General features: G+C 47.1%; 1 protein-coding gene across 1 annotated transcript in view; it reads right to left on the minus strand.

Annotated features, from left to right (window-relative positions):
- Nucleotides 1-23267, minus strand: part of EFEMP2 (EGF containing fibulin extracellular matrix protein 2) — a 304335-nt gene that overhangs the window by 72525 nt on the left and 208543 nt on the right. The window contains exon 8 of the mRNA XM_069645012.1: nt 16178-16297. Within this exon, the coding sequence (XP_069501113.1) occupies nt 16178-16297 (120 nt within the window). The remainder of the gene's footprint in view (nt 1-16177; nt 16298-23267) is intronic.

Here is a 23267-nt window from a genome sequence, read left to right on the forward strand (position 1 = left end):
CCCTAGTGGAATGATCTCGCAACCCTTCAGGAGGGTCTTTACCCGCCAACCGGTAACACTCCGTAATGGTAAGGATAATCCACCTGGACAAGTTCTGTTTGGTAACAGCCTGGCCCAATCGTTGTCCAGCATATCCTACAAAAAGTTGATTGTCCACTCTGACCCTAGACATCCTAGAAATGTAAAAGCTAAGAGCTCTCCTGGGATCTAACCGATGGAGATGCTCCTCTTCATTACCAGGATTAAGAGGAGGGTAGAAATATGGAAGAACCACCTTTTGACTCAAATGATATTCAGAGACTACCTTAGGTAGAAAAGAAGGACGTACTCGCAGTACAACCCTGTCCTTGTGAAACACAGTAAAGGGTGGCTTAGCTGAAAGTGCCTGCAATTCATTCACTCTACGAGCGGAAGTAACCGCAACCAAGAACACAGTCTTGAAGGACAGTAATCTCAAAGGACAAAAGTGCAAAGGTTCAAACGGAGCACCCATGAGAAATCTCAAAACCAAATTCAAATCCCAAACCGGCACCTGGAAAGGGGATGGTGGAAATACATTAGTCAGTCCTTTAAGAAACTGAGAAATCAAAGGAATCTTAAAGTTAGAACATTCTTCAAGCGAGCGCTTAAAGATAGACAGCGCCGCCAGATAACCTTTATTGGTACCCACTTGAAGGCCCCTGTGGGCCAAAGAAATCAAGAAAGACAAAACCATAGGAATGGATTACTGAAAAGGATCAACACTGTGATCCCTGCACCAGTCGCAGAACTTACGGCAACGGTACAGGGATTTTGTTGCAGGCTGCCTGGCCGAAAGCAACACCTCCATCACGTCATCCAGGAGGTCCCAATCCTTATACCTCAACCTTTCAGATACCAAGCGTGAAGGTTGAGTGTCTTGACCTCTGGATGGAGAACCTGATCCCCCTCACGCGAGAGCAGATCCTCTCGGTGGGGAAGACGGCATGGAGGGCAGATGGACATTTCCAGAAGGTCCGGGTACCACGCTTTCCTGGCCCAATCTGAAACAATGAGGATCATGCGGGAACCGAACCTCCGTAACCTCTGCAACACTTGAGGAATGACGGGGACTGGAGGAAACGCGTACAGCAGTGGGAATGACCAATCCACCACGAACGCGTCTCCTAAGGTTCTTCTTAGAGGAAATTCCCATGAGCAGAATCTCTCGCACTTCGGGTTGACACTGGTGACGAAGAGATCCACTTGCGGGGTTCCCCAAAGGGTGAAGATCTCCTGAAGGACTTCCTGAGCCAACTCCCACTCGTGAGAGACTCTGCTCTGTCTGCTCAGAGCATCCGCTGCCGCATTTTCGTCACCGGCGAAATGTACTGCCGAGATCGAAATTTCCTGCTGGATGGCCCAGAACCAGAATCGCATTGCCTCTCTGCACAACGGGAGTGACCCTGCCCCCCCTTTTTTGTTGACCAAGACACCCTTCCCCCGTACCGAGGGCAGAAAAGCCTGCAGGGCTAGCCTGATGGCTCTCAGCTCTAACAGATTGATGTGGAGTCTGGACTCCGACGGAGACCAACAACCACTGGCGGTGAAGTTGTTGGCATGAGCGCGCCATCCTGTGAGGGAAGCGTCCGTCACTACAGCCACCTCCGGACACGGTTGCCAAAACGGTTCCCCCTTCATCAGGTTCCCTTTGTTCACCCACCACAGAAGGTCCTGGGAGACCGAGCGTGGGATCTGAACAGAATCCGTCATCTTGCCGGAGAACTGCAACCACTGCCTCTTGAGGACCCATTGCAGGGATCTCATCCCCAGCCGGGCCTCTGGCACCAGAAAAATGCAGGAAGCCATGAGGCTGAGCAACCCTAAGAATTTGAACGCCGGGAGACTCTGGGCATGTTGAAACTTGTCCACCATCTGCACAATGTGATGAGCCCTTACCTTGGGAGGCGAACACTTCCCCAAGGACGTATCCAACACAGCCCTGATGTACTGGAGCTGTTGGGAAGGTGTCAGGTGCGACTTCTTGAAATTCAGGGAGAAGCCCAGCCTGTGGAGGGTGCGGCAGGTGACACTGAGAATATCCAAAGCTAGCTCGGGAGAGCGTGCCCGGATCAGCCAGTCGTCAAGGTAGGGGTAGACATGAATCCACCCTCGCCTGAGGTACGTTGCCACCACCACCATGAGCTTGGTGAAGACCCTCAGGGCGGAGGTCAATCCGAACGGCAGGACCCGAAACTGAAAGTGCGAGTCGCCAGCCGCAAACCTGAGGTACTTCCTGTGCGCGGGATGGATCGGCAGATGGAAGTAAGCATCCTTGAGGTCCAGAGACACCAACCAATCCTGAAGTTGAAGGGCCTGGAGGACTTGAGAAAGAGTGACCATCTTGAACTTGTCCTTCCTGAGGAGTTTGTTCAACCAACGCAAGTCCATGATCGGTCTCTAACCTCTGTCTTTCTTTGGGATAAAAAAATAAGGGGAATACCATCCCTTGTTCCTCTCTGCTACAAGCACCAGTTCTATAGCGCCTTTCTCCAGCACGGACAAGATCTCCTGCGAAAGGAGCAGATCCCAAAGCTTCAAAGAGTGTTTCCCCGGTGGATTGTCGTGAGGCCGCTGAAGGCAGGGAAGACAGTAGCCGTGGGATATGGAATCCAACACCCACACATCTGAAGTAAAGGCCCGCCATTCTTCGAGATGCTGAGACAGTCTGCCCCCAACCAGCGAACCATGGGACATGGCCTCATAACTATTTGGAAGCGGCTGCGGCAGTGCCTGAAGGCAAGGAGGCAGCTACCTGAGCGGCTCTGGCACCGCGATTTCCCCATCCATCACGGGTACCTTTCTGCTTGCCCCTTTGACCAGCGGCCCCTCTCGTACTACCAAAGGAGGAGTAGTAACGAAAGGAACCTCCCCTCCACTGCTGTCCCCTAGGACGAAAAGGCGGAGGTTGACGCACCACGGCGCTCAAAGACTTTGCCGCAGCTTTCGAGGTCTGCAACCTCTCAAGGCTCCCGTCAGCCTTGCTGCCAAATAAATGTGCGCCATCAAAGGGCAATTTTGAGAAGACGGGCCTGCACATCCGGAGCAAACCCCGACTTCTGCAACCATGCAAATCTGCGTATCACGGTGCTCGCAGCCATGCATCGGCTAACACTGTCGGCCGTATCCAACCCCGACTGAAGGGATTCACACATAGCATCCTTGCTGTCTTGCACAAGAGCAAGGATACATCCCTTTCTTCCCCCTCGGGAATATGCTCAGCCGCCAAGGAAACACAATTCCACAGAGTGTGTGAAAACCTTGCCAAAGCACACGTGGAGTTGGCTGATTTCAAGGCCATGCTCCCAGCAGAAAAACCCAACCGTCGAAGCGCTCGTCGTCCCTATCCGGAGGAATGGTAGGGTATGCTGCATGCCTCGAGGTGGCCGTAGCCGCCTGAACCACCAAACTCTCAAGAGTGGGGTGAGTAGACAAATAGCTGGCGTCGCTAACGGAAGGGCGGTATTTCTTAGTTAGATTTTTATTCACAGCCGGAAGAGATTCCGGGGACTGCCAAGCAGCTGCCACCCTTTTCTGCAAGCTAGAATGAAATGGCAAAACCGGGTCAGAGGACGGACCTTGATCCAAGATGTCTGTCAGATCAACTGGCACAAAGTCTTCTGGAGGACTAGACCAGCCCAGATACTCTGAGACCCGTGCCATGAGTCTCCTATAAGAAGACTCTGCATGAGCCCCAGGCTCAGGTCTACCAAACTCGACTTCCGGGGAAGTGTCCAGTCCACTTGCATCATGGAGGGTCTGCCTCAACTCCTCCAACTGACTGTCCACAGAAAAAATTGGAGTATCATCAAGGTCACCAGGTTCCTCAACTTCAGACCTTTCCTCCTCTTCAAAAATATCATCCAGTGGGTGTTGAAACCCAGACCTGGGGACAGAAGAGGGTCTGGAGGCCAAAACCGGCCTTACCGACTTCAATGTAGCCTTCCTTGGAGGATCCACGATGTCACGGTACTCCAACAGCAAATTTCGAGAAACAATCCCCGAAGGCGCCGATAGAGTCTAAGGCTTCAACGTCGAGATCGTTGACGACCTCGACGTCGGGATCACCGAAGGGTTCGGCGTTGATGTTGACACACAAACGAGTTGACACCGGCTCCGAGCCCTCAATAGGTTGCTGCAATCTCGCTGGGGACGAGGACCGAGACCTAGAGACACGTCTCTTGCGACCTTCCGATTCCTTGTCCGTACGGGACCTCGATAACTCCTGATGAGTGTCGTGTCGCAAACCCGAGCCCGAAGGCGTGCGAGCCACGGAACGAGACCGATCCAGGCTGTCTTCGTCAGAAGGCGCGACCGGACCCGTGTCCTGCGATTTGAAAAATCACCAACATAGATTTCTTGAACGCCGCCCATTCCTCCATAGTCGAGGACTTCGTAGGGCACGTAACCTTCCTCGAGGCACCATCCTCAGAGGAGGACAGGGAAGGCGATCGGTGACGGCGCTTCTGCGAGTGCCGGGAAGAGGAAGACGAGTGGCGGGAACCACTCCGGGACCGAGATCCCCGGGATTCCTTCCGACGCGGAGAGTCGCCCCTCGAGTCATCGGTGGAAACCCCCTTGGACTTGGACTTGAAAGTCCGGGACTTAACAGGCTTCGAGCCCCTACCTATCTGGAGCATCCCCTACCATTCCTGCAAGGCCTATGCAGTAAACGACTGGCAATTCGAGCAGTCGTCGGTGTCGTGCGACTCGCCGGGGCACCACAAACAAATGCGGTGGGGTCGGTGAGCGACATCTTAGACTTGCAGTCCAGGCAGGTCTTGAAACCGGACCGCGGAGTCGGAGGTGTCGAAGAGAAAGACATCTTCATGAAGTTAACACATTTGCGGAAAAAATGGAACTGAGGATACAGGCGCTGTGCGTCCTATTTATAACATCATGTGACGTTGTCCTCGACGGATGCCCTCGAGGGACATGGACCCAACGCCATTGATGCAGGACGCCCTCTGCCGAAAAAGTTTCCGAAGTGCACAGCTGTGGATATTACATGTCAAAGATGTGGAATGCGTTGGAGGACACAATCCATTCGAAATATGCTTATGAAAAGATCTAAATACCAGGAGACACAGATCGCAAATTACAAACAGGGTATTAGGGTGACCAGATTTCCAAAACGGAAAACCGGGACGACCAACAACATAAAAGAGGGACTACCCCATCGCAGCCCACCAATTACCGCCTCTCCCGTAACACGCCCCCACAACCACCACCCAATCATATTTCCAGCACTTCTCCTTTTCATAAACTGTATATGATCTCATTTATGCAGTTTTGTCTGTGAATCTTGGCATGTTACTTCAAAACAAGCGTTTGCTCTAATTGATATTACATGGCTTGCTGTACAATCTTTTCCCAGCCAATTTATGTGGCACAGTCATTAAGTGTTGTGATTTGTACCTGTACTCGGAGGAGCCTGAGAAACTTAGAAAGAAAAACTGCAGCGTTTTCAAACACAATAACGTTGTATTTATGTTTGCGGTCGCTTCAAAAGCGACCGCAAACATAAATACAAAGTTTTTAAAGCTGCGGTTTTATTTCTAAGTTTTCTGGGCTCCTTCAGCCCGGAAAACTTAGAAAAAAAACGCAGCTAGTGCTTATTTTTAAAGAAAAATAAATAGCACTTACCGAGATGCAGCTGCAGCTTTTCTGCCTGTAGTCTCCGGTCCGCGCCCTCCGAGTCCCGGCACCAATGAAGGAAAAGCCACCCAGTGGTAGCTTTTGTTTACTACAGCTGGCTTTTCCTTCAATAGGGCCGCAAAAGCCTGCACAGGCGCGCAGCCATTTCACAAAATGGATGCGCCCATGTGCTTGCTTTTTCAATTTTTGAGCTTGAATTGCTCAAAACTTTACAAAGGGACTTTGAAAAAAAAATGCCAATCGTTTTTTTTTTATGTTGCCTATCTATTTTTGAAATAAAATTTTTTTTGGGCGAACCATTCCTTTTAGCTCCACACGCCTTATCTTTGTTGATGATCCACCTCGTATGTGCAAAGGAATTCCTAACGAAAAAGAACATTTAAATAATGTCCTGAAGACGGACGAAGACCCGAAATACACACAGAGTTAATTTGGGGGTCCTCAACAAATAGAAACATCTGTTACAATCAGTTAAACATTAGTAGACAAACTTTTTTATTTTAACTTTTTCTTGAATCACATATTGTATTTTAGACTGATTTGTCTGTATTTTGGCCAACACATGTATTAGCATTGGATGTATATTAGTTGTGCATTTGAATTGAAACTATACAAATTGATTGTACATTTTGATAAAAATATATTTATATTTAATCCCCAACGGATATATTTGCTTTTGATACATTTTTTAAAAAACTTCTTGATTAATGTTGTAAATTGTTTACCATTGTAAGTTATGTGAGAGTTGTACACCTTACGCTACATGTACAGAGAGCAACTTTATTAGTACAGATTTTTGCTAGGTCTTTAACCTATTCTGGTAAACCCACACAGAGAAAACTTTTAGGAACACTTAACAGCAAAGCTGATTCAATTGTGTTTTTCCCACCCCTTCGGTTGTCCCCACGAAAGAGTGTTCATATAGTTTTCAGGAATTCAACAGCCCTCGTCAGGACTTATGTGCCAGTGGGCAAAAGTATAAGACGCCTTTAAAACCCACCCTCTCTGTTCAACAAAAGAAGCAAAACTTTCTGAGCCACCATCGACAAGAGACTGCCCTACCCCTATGGGAAGAGTGCCCCAATTCCTGTAGACCGAATAAATGATCCCAAAGGTACCATAGGTGTTTCCATTGATGGACAGAGGTTCAGGCTAGAGTGAGCCCTTGTGGTAAGTCAGAATCAGAACACAGCTAACTCATTGTGGTGTGAGGTAAAGACTTTTATTATGGTCCAAACCCTTGCTCTAAACCTATTGTTCTTGCCCCTATACTAAAGAAAAAAGTGTTCAAAAGAGTTAATGTCAGGACATTGTACAAAAAGAAACCTATCTAGCCTGATCCTAATCCTACCACTATAAAATAACACAACTATCAAGAAAATGATTAAGTGCTTCCTGCCCAGTTGGCTAGCTTCTGACCCGCGCTGGATTGTCTGAATGCATCATCTGGTAGAGCTTCTGAGGCTCTAGCCCTCTAACAAGTCCAACGTAGAGATGTTCCCAAGGCTACTGCCAGTGGAAGAAGGGAAAACAAATGTCTTAAGACATTAGGTTTGTATTTCAGTTGTGTCTCAAGCAAAGTCTCTTTCGATGACCGGTTCTCTCCCGGTTTGGTATGGCACCCCTTTGGTTTCCACAGCTCCCTGTGATCTTAGGTTTTGTGTCTCCTTTTGGGGGTTCTCTCTCAGCCACGCTTTTGCTGGTTACTCTCATGAACTCACTCTGGCTCTTTGCCCCTTTCACCATTTCTAGTTCCTCACCCCCTTGTGGGGTGTTCAGGTTCTCACCCAGTCTAGGGCTGTATGGCAACTCAGTTCCTCTTGGTTGGACCTTTCGTTATCTCAACCCGGCTTGGGGTATATGTGCTCCGTCTTAGGCTGTATGGCGGTTCAGCGCCTCTGGGACCTTTCATTCTCTCACAGCAGTTCGGGTTGTGCGGCCTCTTGGCCCGTCTCAGAATGTATGGTGGCTCAGTCCCTTTCAGACACTCGCCCCGCGGGGGTCCCCGCGGTGCGGGTGTTAGGTAAGATTTTGTAAAGTCCAACTGGTGTGGGACTTCACAAGACTTCTCCTGGTATTAGGCACCCAACTTTTAACATTGGCCTGAACTACACAAGTCGATAGAGTGGCCGAGCAGCCTGGGCTTATCTTAGTAGGGGTATTGTGAGCTGTAGAGTAGCACAATTAAATCAGTAAACACAAGGCTCCAAGTAAACACTTGCACACTTTAAGTTATATTAAATTATTTATTTATATATGCACAAGGTAAATTAAGCAAACTTTTAAAAAAGGTAGCTGCTAAAAGTAACATTCAATGGAATAGGGAATTCATTTATACAAGAGACAATAATGCAGGTGAGTGATTTCTTTCTATGCTGAAATTGTTCCAGCACACTGAGCGACGTCAATCAAGGTCAGTATTAGCACTTATTTTTGTTCAGCATTACAAAATTGAGTTTGGGAGGGAAAATTGTTAGTCAAAGTAGAACACACCTTAGCAACTGATTCAATAGATAGTTTCTCCCAGGGGAATGTAGGCAGTCTTTTATACCAGCAATAATAGTGTGAACAATTAAAACCTGCAAGGGAACAAGAGGAGCCTTTAGGAAACCAGGACAGCCAAGTCAATGGGACAGATGCAGTTTGGATGCAGCTTTTCTTAGAAAATGTTAATCAAACAGTCAGGAGTTCTGTGAAAAATCACAGGAGCTCGAAAGGAGCCTACCTAATGGAGTACAAGCTGGAAGGCCTGCACAGGTGAGTTGAGGTCAACTCTCGATTGGTGAAAATAATACTTCCCAAGCCAGGAAGCACTACAAATGGAAAAAGGTAGTTATGCCCCAAACCCCACAGTACCTTGGAATTAGAGGTTCCACCTGTATTCAGTCCTGTTGCAGTGATGCAGATTCTTGTTGCTATTCCTAGGCCATGGTGACGAAACGTAGGACGTCTGACGGGCTTCTGCGGCAGCACTCTGGAGAGCGACCCGGAAGCAATGGATTCCACACAATTCTGCAGCTCTTTGTGGTTTTGATGCCTTTTTCTCGGCGCCAAGACACAACGAATACCTCTGGTTGGATTTTCCTCTGTCCTGGACTCTGGACTAAGATTTCCTGCTTCTGTAGGTCCACACGGACACCCACAAAGTTTTGGCCGGATTTGTTCTCTGGAAGACGATGCACTCGATGATTGACAGTCAGGGGTCTCCGGGCATTGGGATTCTGCAGCCTAGGAAAGCCGCAACAAGTTGGGGGGATGAGCCGAAATGAAGCAGGTCTAGAGGCTAGTTGGTCCCACCAGCCCAAGGGAGGAAGTCGTCCTGCACAGATCTTTCCTGTCGAAACGAAAACGGGGTCAGCACAGCTGCAAGCCTTCACCTGCACTTCTGCAGTCCTGGAAGGTGCTGCTGGCATCTCGTCTCGTCCTCTTCATCGGATGTCTTGCTCCAGTGGTCAACTCTGCCTGTAGTCCCAAATTCCCACCTTTATGCAAAATCCGATTCATTCAAAGCCCTAGGACTGTCGATCAGTTGGGTGGGGGTGGCTGTCTTCCAGGACAGCCAACCGGCCAGTCAGAACTGGTTTCAGTCAGGCACACCTAGAGACAAAGGACAGTGAAGTTCCGGGAACCTCCCTCACTTCCTGCCTTTCCAGACACACTGGATCCTGGACAGGCTTCAGGGCTGAAGCCTGCCAAAGGCAAAACATACAAAGGACTCAAACCTAGTTTAAACAACAGTAAAAGCCCAGAATGAACTGGCAAACAAGAAATAGCAACGGGGGCCCATTTGATAAAAATGGTCACCCATAGGTGCTGTACTGCAGCTGAGAAACCCTGCTAGTACCCTGCCCAAAACGTAGTAAAAAGAAACTACTGCCACCAGCCATTCAAGTTAGTCAGTGTAACAAAATGTTACATTAGAAGTGGGATAAGGAGTTACTATGTAACCCCCCAGCACTCCACATAGGGTGGTGTGTTTAACCCACAAAAAGAGAAAGGTAAGATAAAAGTTCTCTCACTATTCTTGGGAACTGTAGTTAACACAAGAAAATGTATTTAAACATTTAAGAGAAATCCAAGGGACTTATCAGTGGCACTGTACAGATGGTGCTGTGTTTTACTATGCAAAAAGCAGATGCCTATGGAGTTTACATTTAACTTTTTCATTAAACAGTTAAAAAAGAAAATAGTCAGAGAAAAACACATGAGTGAGTGGAAAAAAGCCCCACTCACTCAGGAGGTAAAACGATCAAAAAGATCCCAGATTCCAGCAAAAGGGCTGGGGGTCCCTAAGGTTAAAGGGAATTAGCGCAGAAACAGAAAATTCTCCCCAACAGCGGGGGGATGGGAGGGCATGCTGCCCATTCCGAGCAGAGGGCCCAGTGTGCTGTGGGGATTGGGGGGGCCTTGGCAGGGCTTGCAGGGGGGCCCCAACATTGTGTCACGCCACTGCTCTCAGACCTTTCGTTCTCTCACCCTGGTCTGGGGCCTCTCCAGACCGGCTCACCTGGCTCCCTGAGAACTTCACATACCGGTCTTGTGGTGTCTACGTTCCTTGAGGGAGGCCGCAGCGTGGTTTCTTCTCTTCGATGCTCTTCGTAATTGCACAGGCTTTCGTTCTACCCATCGGTTTCTGAGGGCACCTTGCTGGCGGTCGCGTCACTTCTTGGTATGGCGGATCTGAGCTTCGGGTCTGGTAGTACGGAACAGCACTCCACGGGCTTCCTCGCTCTCTAGTATTCCATGCCATTTGTGTGGGATATCTCCCTGACTCTGCATCCATGGGGGACGGGCCCTCCACTGCAGGCTGGTGAGCAGCACTTTAACTCGCTCTCTGGTTCTTCTTTATGTCCATGTTGTGTGGCTTTTAAATCCATCTCTAAAAAAAGATGAAGCAGTGCTTTGGTTTTCTGATGCCAACAGCACCGGGTCAGAATCCAAACCAGTATATCATTCTCAGTGAATTGGTGAAATCTTTAGATAACTAATGAAGACATTGGCTTCCTGCGATAGGGAAGGGTGACAGATATCCCTGCTATGGGATTGTCTGTCCTCTGGGGGGAGGGAGGGTAACCCCATTGGGATGCCACTAACCATGTCCCCTAGTAGTTTAGCGTGCCCACCTTCCTAGTCCCAAAGGAAGTGGTTCGCCCTTGGGTAGAGGGGACGAATTTCCAAGATTTGTCACACCCTCTTTTCACCTGCCTTCCATTATACCATACCCAAATGAGATCTAGAAGCTGCTGCAAGTGAAAGCCATAAGACTAGCTGATCAGTCCGAATTTGATGAGGTTGACAAGAGAAGAGAGTATGATGCCAGGTTGGAACTGCTGAAATTAGTAATTCAAGATGCTTTTCTTGACCTACATACTATTAGCTCCCACATTTGTCAAGATTGGGTGAGTGTTCCTGGCTTCCTTGAAAGCCCTTCTTCCCCACTCCCACCCCCTTGACTTTCTTTCTACCATCTCTCCTCCCCATCTCCCCTGTCCTCCTCCTATCCCCTTCACACCTTCCCCTTCCTTCTCACACCCACTTGATTTTGAATCAGATAACTGAATTATTGTTCCCCTTTCCCTTGACTATCTTCTCTCCCTTTTCCTCACCCATCCCTCCCCTCCTCAATCTAAGTAAATTGTTCTACATATTGTTTCACTGGTTTGTTTCATGATTGTAAATATGCTTCTTTCATTATTGTACCTTGTTGTTATACTGTAAAGCGCTTTGGATTAAAGCGATATATATACCTAATAAACATAAACATAAACTTTACAACACATTGCTGCCTCTCCTTGTTCTCTTTTTTCTGCTTTTGTTACTTCACCAAAGTATGTCTCAACATCCACTTTCCGAGCTTCTTGATGTTTCTGGATTGGTCTCATTTTCTTAGGCTCATTCTATCTTTCAGTGGACTGTCAGAGTAAAGTTTGACGAAATTCTCTTTCTTGTCTTTTTACCAAACTAAACTTTTCTTCTTGCCCAAGCAAAATAGTCCAACATTATTTTATCTGATCCTATGATGTTTAGGGATCGGGGTCCCTATCACAGAATACAACGTGTTTGTTGTGTGCTCTTCTCTTTCTCACTCGATTCTTCTCTCCACCAAAGTGGAGTGCTTTAATGTTCTCATCTTTTTATTTCTTAAACAATTATGAATAGCACTAGGACTCAAATTCCCAGAATGAAACCTTTTTCTCATTCACTCGGTCATTCCTCGCACTGCCTCCAGGTCACCCCCTGCACTGGGGTCTGTATCTGTACCCATACAGCCCTCCCCTTTTCCTCCTGCACCTTCTGACCTACATGGCCTGCTGCCATAAACCCAGCACTTGCCACTTGCTGGCTGCACTGCCATTGTTTGTTGCCTTTTTATTTATTTTTGTTTTTTCCTTCTCGCTCCGCACTCTCCTTTTGTTCCTCCTTCCATGCACTTCTCCCCCATCCCCCTCTACCCTGCACTTGCACGTTTTCAATGTCACTGGGCCTAGTAAGATCATTGTTTTTGTTCTCCCCTGTTCCCCTTCCTTTGTCTTGTCGCGCTCTGAAACACTTGTGTATGAGCGCGATAGAAATAAAATATCAATATCAATTCCTACTGGTCTTTGCTCTCCACCAGAGTGCAGGAGTTTAATATTCTCTATTTTGTTTGTCTGAACTTGGACATCTAACTAAATATCACAGGAGACAGTGTCTTATTCTCCAGCTTTCAAACTGCACTGTTTCTCTCCACGAGAGTGCAGTGGCTTAATGTTGGTTAGTTCATGGGTTGCAGAGGTTGCTGGTTTTGGACTCTCTCCCAGTAAGTATTGTTCCTTACAGCCTGGGTTCCTTCTGCTCTCCTCCACGCCGCAGGCCCCTCTCCTGAGATAACCATGGGCATACCACTCCTAAGTGCTCCAGTTCTTTGGGTCTGATTGGCTTCAGGGTCCTTCAAATTCGCTTTTTCTGCTGGATGTTTGTTACCTTCTCCCTCGCTTGAGCTTCCCCAACCTCAGGAACACCTACTCTGCGTCTGCCGTCTCTTGGTTTCTCATTTGGCCTCAGGTTCACATGCTCTTCCAATCGCTCAGGCCACTCCACTCAGCCACTGGTGGCTACTGTCTATCTGGGCAAGCCAGCAATACTTAGATTGAAATGGTGGAATCTGTGGTATGGACATGGCACCTCTGCACTTCAAGAGTTCATCTACCAGTCTCTCTGACACTGCTCGCTCCCACTTAGGCCTCTTCCGAATCTGTTTGTTGTTTTTTATCGATCATGCACCAGCTGGTCTGTCGAGGATTCCCTTTCTCAATGTTCTGAGCCTCCAGCCTCTTGCTTCACTCTGATACACAGGCGATCCTGGAGGAGATACTTCAGGACTTGCACACTGCCACCCACTCTTCTTGGTATCCTCCTTCCCACATCCCATCTGGCCTACTATCTTGTTTGCGGTGACGTGCAGCACCTGCAGTAGATAGGCAAATGGCTTCTGCACTGCCTGAAATGTGTCTTCCTTTCAAGATATTATCAACTTTGACATTTTCCGTTGCACTATGCCAAAGTCCTTAAAACCTTAGGATGGACGATTCCTCATCCACAACCCCAGCATTTGTAGAGATCTTTGGCTTCTGTTCTTGAGACACTACAGTAGAGTACGAGCTCCTTCTGCGTTCCAGTTCCATTCCAACACATCAGAATGTTGGCTCCAAAGGGTTTGGAAGCTTATGATAGCCTGCCTGTAGGTGCTGTCAAATAGTGGAGTGGGGTCCACAAAGAGGCCAAAACAATTCTTAGGTTAAAATTGATGTTAACGCATAAAGGTACTTACCTTGTTCAAACTCAAAATATAATGGGCCTCATCACGAGTTGGGCGGTATACCGACTAGGATACCGCCCAACTGTATTTGCGTTACTGCCCACCCATCCGGCGGTATTACTGCCAGATTACGGGTTGACTAGTAGATGTAATTTCCCATTCCCCATTCCAATGGGGAATTCTCGGCGCAATTACCGCCAGTGGTATTACTGCACGGTAATTGCGCTGACAATCTGCATTTTTCCAGCGTGTTTACGCCCAGCTCTGAGCTGGGGGTAAACATGCCCTACTCATGTTTAGACGGACACTCAAAGGCGGCGGTAATAGCATTACCGCTGCATTTAACGGCTACCGCCCAACTCGTGATGAGGCCCAATATGACAGGATAGTCTCTTCTCAAGCATTCCAACATTGTGAGGGTTTCCTTATAAGGATTACAAGATTTGGGATACTTCTCTGACATTCACAGGCTCAAGGGCACTTTCTCGCTTAACTTGCTTGTCTTTGGCTGTTGGTGGGATACAACCATCTCCGGTTTGCATTGTAGTTCCTGTAGACGTTGCTACCGAGCCAAATGTGTTTGCCTTTATCAGTTTCCATAGACAAATTTGAATGAACTCCATCGCCTCTCTCTCCTAAAGTCCTGACCTCCCCGGTCACCACCATTACTACTGTTCTGGTCCTGATCCACCCAAATTCCATGTCACATTCTTGTTTCCCCTCCCACAGTGAGCCTAACCCTTCCGATCAGGGACTTTCACCCCTACTACCTCTATCAGGCCAGCAGTGCCTTCTGGTAACTTCCTAAATCTTTTAGCTACGGTCTGAATAGTCTCCTGTACTTCCTCCTGATGCTTTCCTGAAACCTCTTCCTAATGTCTCAAACTAACCTCCTCCTGATGTCTCCAACAACCTTCTCCTTCTCAAGCCATTATCCACGTGACTTCTGTCCCAAACCATCTTGAATTCACTGGGCTTATGCTGCAGAGAAGCACATGCAGTGCCTGTTTCTGAAGTGGAAGTGGGGTGTGATTGTTATAGTAAAGGTTGTTGTGCCTTGAGCTGGCTTGTGTTCTAGCAGTAGAGGTTTGGGGGTAGTTACTTAGCATGAATGTGTTAATGTCAGGAAACCATCTGGCTGGGATTTACAACTCCCAAGTGGGCAGAATAAGCAGATTGGCAATGGCCCTCCCACTGGCATGACAGAGAACCTCACAAAGAAGTGGTTTCTTGGCTGTTATAGATCTGGAGCAAACTGATAATGCATATGTTTACTTCATATAATCAAACAAAATGCCCCGACTTCGATTTGTGAGTGGGCTCTGGACATAGTTCTCTGGGAGTTCGGTCTCTTCTCAATTGGATACAAGCATTTCCTTTGGCTTTTTGTGTATGTCTATTCTACACTGTTGCCTGTATTTGTGTTAGCCCTTCTGGCACTATCCACAATACCCCCCAAACACTCAAGTAGAGTTCATGTGAGAAGTGTCTGTGATTCTGCTGAAATATTGGGCTACTTTTTCCCCCTTGCCCACCTCACGTTTTGCCAACTGATATTCTGTCGTTCATATGGTAGTCTTCCCATCTAAAATCACAGGTGAGGTAGCTCATTTGCGTTCAGCGCTCGCTGCTGCGATCTATGTCTTATTTGCAGGTCGGAGGTTTGAATCTCGGCAAGGCCAACTCAGTCTTTCATCCTTCCGAGGTCAATAAATGAGTACCAACTTCGGTTTGGATGATTACTGTTTTAAAAATGTTCTATGTACAGCGCTTAGGCATAAGCTCTAAATAAATAACAAATAATGAGCATTAAAATGAGTTTACTAAAGAAAAACAACAAGTTAGGAGGAAGAGTCTATAGGATTAGGAGTACAAGAGGCAATACTTTGATGAACGTGTACTGCTCAAGGAGTGATATTGAGCATGTTTGTAACCCGAGGAATAGCTGTGCTCCATTTGAACTGTGTGCAAGACGAGTAGGATAGCTGTTCAGTCCAAGAAGTGGACCTGTAAGGTCAGAGCTACCCAAGGGATAAACCTCACCAATCTCATTCAATCAGGATAACTTGAGGGGATATCTCTGTTGATTAAGACCAGAGAACATGTGATCTCTGAAATGACGAGTCTGTACACTTTACATTGCAAGTCTGTAAGATCTGTGTCGGAGTATGAGCTAGCTCTAAGGTTAAGAGGTTATATGATCGTTTAAATTTGAGGGATAATTTTGAGGCTTAGGGCTGCAGAATATACCACCCTAAGGATGGCTCTTTGTCTGAGCCCTGAGAAGGTAAGATCTATGTAAGAGATAAAGGCTAAATGTGCTGCCTTCTAACAAGATCTGTGCAATTTTTGAACAAGGTACAGTGGTTAGACTGCACCCAATGTGTCCTGAGTTAAAGTTGTTGATGAAGACAAGTAGGACAAAGAATGAGTTTTCTTTGTGTTCCTGATATACATCTGTCACTTTCAGCATAACACATACCTACTCCATTTGGTAAGATGTATGGTGGCGATGACAATTACTCAAAAAGCATTGAGACTGCACTTCCCCCTCAAGCTTATCCCGTTGGATTGGTGCCAAGGATTGCTTGCATACAAGTATGCAACTGCATTCTTTAGTGGCCCACCCACAGCAGGGACACAGCTCTAAACGTGAACACACAAACATGAAAAAATACTGATTCCCAGGAAAGAACCTCTTACCTTGGCAAAGTCTTGTACCCGATAGTTGGTAGCCTTGAGGGCAGACACAGGAGAAACGCCCCGGCTCATTTACACATTGGTACTGGCACAGGTAGCTGGAGTAGCTGCACTCATCAATATCTGTATAAAAAAGGGAGGGAGAAAAAGCACAGCTCTGATTGGTTATCATGCGCAAAGAGACCCCGCTTTCCTTGCAAGGTGGCTTTAGACATTATACAACAACATGGAAGTTAGTTTCCCTACTAAGAGAATATTACCCTCCTAGTATCTTTCCAAATCCCCAGTGCATACATAAGTAATTCTAATTGTGTGACCCTGCCCCACAGAAAAAAAAATATAATTCTAAGCTCTCAGCATTTCAATTGCTATAGGAAAACCTCATTTAGCGATGAATGGTGTCCATTACAGTTTGAATGTAGAATACCGATTTGCATTTTTTGACTAATGTTCTTTTTTTACTGGGCAATGGTCCCATCCCTGAATCCCCACCTTCCTACACCCCTTTCCTCCAACACATGCCTACTTTCCCCCTGCCTTTTTACCGCATCTTTCTTTCCTTCTCAGGACCCCGTTTCCTCCCTTTTTTCAAGTGAACTTTCCCAATCTCTTTTTGGTCTTAGCTGAAAGCATGCAAAGCCAACGTTGCCAAGGTATTCCCGTGTATATGGGCTTTTGGTCTGGAGTAAGAATGCACTGCAGTTGGGCTCTCTTTTTCCTTTCCTGGTGTCATGCATCCAAGCTCAATAAATGAATCCGATAGTGCTGTTTTGGCACCTGTAAGTGCCTCCCTGTGGCCAAACCATTGCTACAGAAACGAGATGGAAGAGAAAGGGTGTTGAGAAATGAGTTCTTCATCACACTCCTTAGTCATCCCTTCTCCTTTGCCACAGCCCCCCTTTGTGATAGTCCTTCCCCTTTGCCGCAGCCCTTCTCCTACATCACAATTGTTCTTCATCAAAATCGTTCCTTGGTCACAGACCTTGTCCTTCGTCGCAATCTTTCTTCACAGGCCTTCTCCTTCATCAGTCCCATCATCATCGACCTTCTTGTTTATTGTAGTTCTTCATCGCAGCCTGTCCTTTTCCTTCAACAGTCTTTCCCAGTCCTTCAACACAATCTTTCACTTTTGTCAAAATCCTTCTACATCACCGTCATTATTCAAGAGTCTTTTTTTGCAGACCGTTTCCTTTGAATTCCTTTGGCACAGTCCTTGTCCTTCATCACACACTCATTACAGTCATTCTCCCTCATCACAGTACTTCTCCTGTGTTAAGACTGACTTTCATTTTTGGGAGTTCTGTAGGATCGTTTTACAGTCCCCCACATTTGTTGCTTTTTCCTTTCTCTTTGTTGGATAACTGACCTATTTTTGTTGGCCAGAGGTCCCCATGCTTGTCCATAAGGCTCCTGGGAGAAAGGCGCTCTTATGAATCGTATCTTGGCCCTAGAGTGATGATATCTTCCTGCGTTGGTTTTAAGCAGTAGGCTGGTGGGAGGTGTTATTTAGTTTTAGCTTGACCCTGGCTGGAAGTCAATTTACTGCATTGGTAACCCAATGTACATTTTTGGTAGATACTGGAGTACCATTGTATTTTTCTTTAAGTACTGCTTTTGCCCTTTTTGTTTGAGGAGCTACCTTTGTTCAGGGTACCCACTAGCTAGGCCTAATACAGCCTGCGCACACGTGTGCTCTTTGTGACCCCAGCATGCACCCCCTGTAGTGGTTTGAACTGGCATATATTCTTGCTGTTGTTTATTCAACTCTGTGCATAAGACAGTTGATATCATATTCCCTCTCTTGTGATTTACTGACTTTCTCCTTGCTATTCTTATTGCAGACCCAATAGTAATTCTCGTGTCTACTTCTTATTTCACTCAGACGAGTAGGATGGTTTTCACAATGTTTTTTCTCTTATGACCACTCACTGGGACGAGTAGGCTGAGTCCCCAAGTGTTGGTCACTCTTCTTAACTTCAGGCCACTCACTGTTAGGAGAAGGCTGATAGTATTCTTCATTGCTGTGGTCCCTGCTGGGTCTCCCACCGTCCCCATTACCCCGCTTTTCGATGGTTGGTGTCACCGGGCCTGTTTGGAGTTGCAGGACTTTGCGCATTGTCAGGATAGCTTTGTTTCTCATTCCGTCTGCTTTGGATTCTTCTCTGCGGCATCCAGGCTCCAAGGTCTCTGCGTTGTTTTCGGACTAATCAGTCCACCTGTCCTGAATCACAACACCACTCTTGTCTGCTTCTCGTTGGAGTGTTCTTCCCCTCTGATCCTCACCCTCTGACTTCCTTGATGCCGCTGGTTGAAAACTCTTTCTGGCTTCCTCCCTACAGAGGATCTCAGGCTGTCCTTCAATCACGACTTCACTGGTTTGAAACTCCTGAGCTTCATTCCTCTCTCTTTCCAATAGAAGTCCTTCTTCCGTTTTATTACAGGTTGCTGGGTCCTCCCCCAGCAAGGGATCATAGTCCATCCTCTCTGTTTGTTGAACGCTCTTCATTCTTGGTTCAATCTTCGTCACAGTACAATTGGTTCCAGACCAGGGAGAAATCATTCTTACTCTTTAATCATTCTTCTTCTTCATGGTGTTTAAAATATTTTGTGATTCAAGGGGAATCTTGAATTGCAATAACACACAGTGGTTTGGTTTTATGGTGTCCCTGTGGTGTCAAAGGGAAGGGTTTTAGGGAGTTTCTCTACAGGACTGGAATACTTGTCCCCCAGGGAGGAGTCACTCCCTGTGAGGTCCCACTTCCCCCCACCCCTACGGGGATTATTGCATAGCAGGATAACCTCCCTAGCCTCACAAGGAAGGGCTGCCCCTGGGGACAAGTGAATCCCACGATCCGTCACACCATGAACAACCCTTCCACTGCCCCTCCCAAGGAGGGCAGATTTGAAAAGAAGTGTAAGTCGAATTGTGATGTACGCTGCCAAGCACGGAATTCAGTTGTCTAGTGTGGCCTGAAAAAACTCAGCTAATCTATCTTCTCCATGCACGGTCCCTCCTGACAAGGAGGGAAGGCAAATGGATTCATTTGGGAAGCTTCTCTCCTCTGCTGCAACCACCATCCAGGTAGCCAATTCCATGGCTATCCTGACCCACTATGACACAGAAATATGGTCCAGGATGGCGCCATTCTGGACGTTCTACCCGACGATAAAAAGGAAGAAGCTTTCACACTCCTTCGTGAAGGAGGTTGTGTCGGGCCACGCTATATCTGTGGCTTTCGATATTGCAGCCACCGGTTTCCAGCAGATGGACAATGAAGCAGTCCTACACCATCAGAGATGGCTCAAGGCCACTAAAGTCCACCCAGGTACAGTCTTAGCTAGTGAATATGCCTTTTGACAGAGAGGACCTTTTCGGTAAAACGGTTGATGAGACACTTCAGGCCATCAGGGCTGATACTGATACAGCTCGTTCCTTGGGTATGCTGCAACAACGGCTTTGGTACTTTCGCTCTGGCAAGGCACATTTTTCCTGGACATCATGCTGGGTCAGCTTTCTCACCAGCAGTGACTACCCTATTGGGAGGGATAAAGAAATACGCCATGTGTGACTCTAACCTTATAATATCCTCACCCTTAACCTTAGCAAAGCGTCGTAAGAGATCATCTATTCAATCGGATGACACTACCACTATGCAGTTTTTACAAAGAGTATTTTGATTGAACATCAGCAGTGTCACAATTTGCAGAATCGCTGTGCTCTTATGGTTACTTTAAATGAGTTTGTAGCGGTCATATGTCAGCATAAAGTCAGCATGGCAACACAAACTGCCATACAATCCCCCACAGCTGAGCTGAAACAGCCAAAAGAAATCGGAGTATGGCTGCCAAACCAATATACCAAAGGCGAGTCTTGATCAAGTCTCCCAAACTAACCTCATTAATGGCTCCCCGCAAGTATCAGTCGGCACACAGATGAGCATTAAGGAACAGACCAACCACTCCAGCATTGTCTATAAGCAGCTACCCGAGGACACATCTACGATAACATCAGTACCGGATCATAACCAAGACATAAATTGTAAGTCACAAACTATAGAAAGCAATTCTTCTCCTAAGCAAACTGTTAAGCGGAATGTGAGATTAAAAAACTCCAAATGCCTTGCATCAAGAACATCAGCACACATGCGTTTATCATGGACCAATGCAATTTTGTCATTTCAAATATTCCAAATGTTACCGTAAAAGAGACCAGAGAAACTTTACAAAATAAAGTCCTAGCATAGCTGCGTCAACTAACAGGACCAGGCACTGTCAGACTTTCGGATCTTAAGGTCATTCACTGTATTCATTTGAGCGACTGGTGTTCCATGCCAAACAGTGATTGTGTTATAGTAGGGTGCGGGTTTAGCTTGTTCCCCCGCTATCTCGGCCTGTGCAACTACTTCCCGAGAGGGGATACTAACTGTAAATTAATTCTTTAAGTGCTTTGCTAGTGGAAAATTATTAAGCTACACTCTAGCTTTAATATGCTTATGGATTTAATATGGGCCTGCTTGCCTGTTCACCTAGTGGGTCTATACTGGTTTTTAGGTCGTACTTTATTATGCTTTATGTTCTGTTACCTGTTTGTACTATTGTTTTTTCTGTTATGCACCATCATGCCTACGGGTCCATTGTGCGCTATATAAATAAATAAAGTAAAGTACAGACCATCATATCGTTCTCAGTTGTACCGTTCCAACACCTACCCTGCCTCAGACAGCTGCAAGTGGATGTCCCAGGATTTTAGAGGGACTCAAAACCACTGCAGCTCCTCTCACCAAAGGAGACAATCCACCAAACAGACGTGACTAGTCTCTGATCCCAACCCTCCTCCTTTACACCCCAGTGGGAGGATGACTCTCCAGTTTCATTGAACAATGGCACTCCATCACCACAGACGAAAGAGTGTTGTCTTTAATCCAACACTGGCACCTCTTTGGAATTCATTGGGTGGCTACCCTGCATTCCACCCCTTGCCAAAGGTCGAAAACAGGGGAAATAAACACGTGTCCACAAACGAGAATGACCTGCCATTAGTTATACGTGAGGTCCAGTCCCCCATTTTCAAAGGAGCAGTCAAACGTGTCCTGGTCCACCAGCAAGGTCAACATATCTTTTCGTAATACCCATTCTCGACATGCGTGTCCTCAACACGTTTCTTCTGTCTCAAACCTTCCAAATGGTTATGCTCCAGCACATCCTAAGCCAACTGTAGGAAGGTGATTTCCTGTCATTGCTGACCTTGAAGATGTTTATTTTCATATTCCATTTCATCAACACCACGGGCGGATCCTAAGGTTCACCGTCACAGGATGATACTTCCAATTCAAGGCTTAGCTGTTCGGGCGGAAATCCCTGCAGAGGGATTTTACCAAATGCCTTGCCTTGGCTGTGGCTCACCTCCGTCATTCGGGCATGCACGTTTACCCATACCTTGACGACTGCTTGGTCAGAGCCGAGTCTCTCCCCCGGCCCTTCAACATACAGAGGCCATAACCCTTTGCTTGGGGAACACACACTGGACGTTTTCATACCAGAGCTCTCTGGTCATAAGAGGAAAAAAGGCTTTGCATCAACGTCCTGGAACAGCGTGCCCTGTTCTGGGCCCTTAAATCCTTTTTGTAGACAGCTTCAGGGCCGAGTGGCTCTGATGTTCACCAACAACACGACCACCATGTTTTACATTTCCAAACATGGTACCACCCGTTCCTCCGTTTTATCGACGGAAGCTCAGGCCCTGTGGATATGGGCTCTAGCCCACAAGATGTTCCTCATTCCATTCCACCTACCAAAGATACACAACATGGTGGCAGATTCCCTCGGCAGGGAACTGCATTCCTGCCACAAGTGGAAACTTCTACAAAGTCAAGTTCACCACACCTTCCCAAGGTGGGGAACTCCGGACGTCAATCTCTTTGTCCGAGGCGGACAAGATGCGTGTGGCCTTTTGCCAGCAAGTTCCTGCAGGGAGCTTTGGAGCACCCTCACGTTCCCTTGGGATGGGATGTTTCTTTATGCGTTTCCCTTAATACCTCTCATCCCTTGAGTACATTTTCAAAGTGCATCAGTTCAGACTGGTCTTGGTGGACCCGGCATAGCTGAGACAATTCAGGTTCTCAAACCACAGTCGCTTGTAGGTTCACCCCATCAAACTGCCTCCACTCTTCAAACTTCTTTCCAGGAACAGTGGATCAGTGACAGATCACAATCCGGCCTCCCTCAATCTGATGGCCTAGCTCCTGCATTCCTAGAATTTGGATGTGTCCCTATGCCTCCGGACTGTTGGGATGTTCTTGCTAGGGCCCAGACATCCTCCATGGTTTCCTGCTACAACAGAAAGTGGTTCTCTATTTGGTGTACTAGCCAATGTCTCAACCCCTTCTGCATACAAGCTCAAGATGTCATGCCTTACCTTTTTTCTTTAGAACAGGACAGTCCTCCATCAAGGTGCACCCTGCTGCCATTTCCAGATTTACTCTGTCCCCTGGAGCACCTTCTCTGTGGTCTCACAGACTCTTTAAAGGATTTCTTAAGGGACTGTTCTGCTCCTTCCTTCCTGTTTGAGCACCTGCTCCAGCTTGGAAATGGAATGTGGTTCTCTGAGAACCTTTGGGGCCCCCTTCCGAGCCTATGCCCAAGTCCTCTCTGAGGGTTCTGTCCTAGAAGACTGCCCTGTTGGTTGCCATCACTACTACTAGATGTGTGGGGTAATCAAAGCTCTCTCATGCAAGCCTCACTAATTCGTTATTCATAAATCCAAGGTAGTTCTTTACACAAACCTGACTGTCATGCCTAAGGTTGCATCTTTCCCTTTCTTCTCCAGCGAAACGATCCTTGCACTCCTTCGATGTGGTGCGAGTCCTAAAATTCTACATCCCTCACACTGAGTTTCTGCAAGTCTTCTCAGCTGTTTGTGACATTTGGTCCTTCTGGCATGGGCAATGCTCTTTACAAGTTCTCTATTTCACGGTGGCTGTCCGCATGTATATCGTACGGTCATTGACTGGCTAACAGGCCTCATCTTGGAAAGGCCTAGAGCTCTATGAGGGCTGTTGCTGCTATGCCAGCATTCCTCTCTGGTGTTTCTCTG

This window comes from Ambystoma mexicanum, chromosome 2p (genome assembly GCF_040938575.1).
Source record: "Ambystoma mexicanum isolate Mex_15411 chromosome 2p, UKY_AmexF1_1, whole genome shotgun sequence".
In the NCBI taxonomy this organism is placed as follows: Eukaryota; Metazoa; Chordata; class Amphibia; order Caudata; family Ambystomatidae; genus Ambystoma; species Ambystoma mexicanum.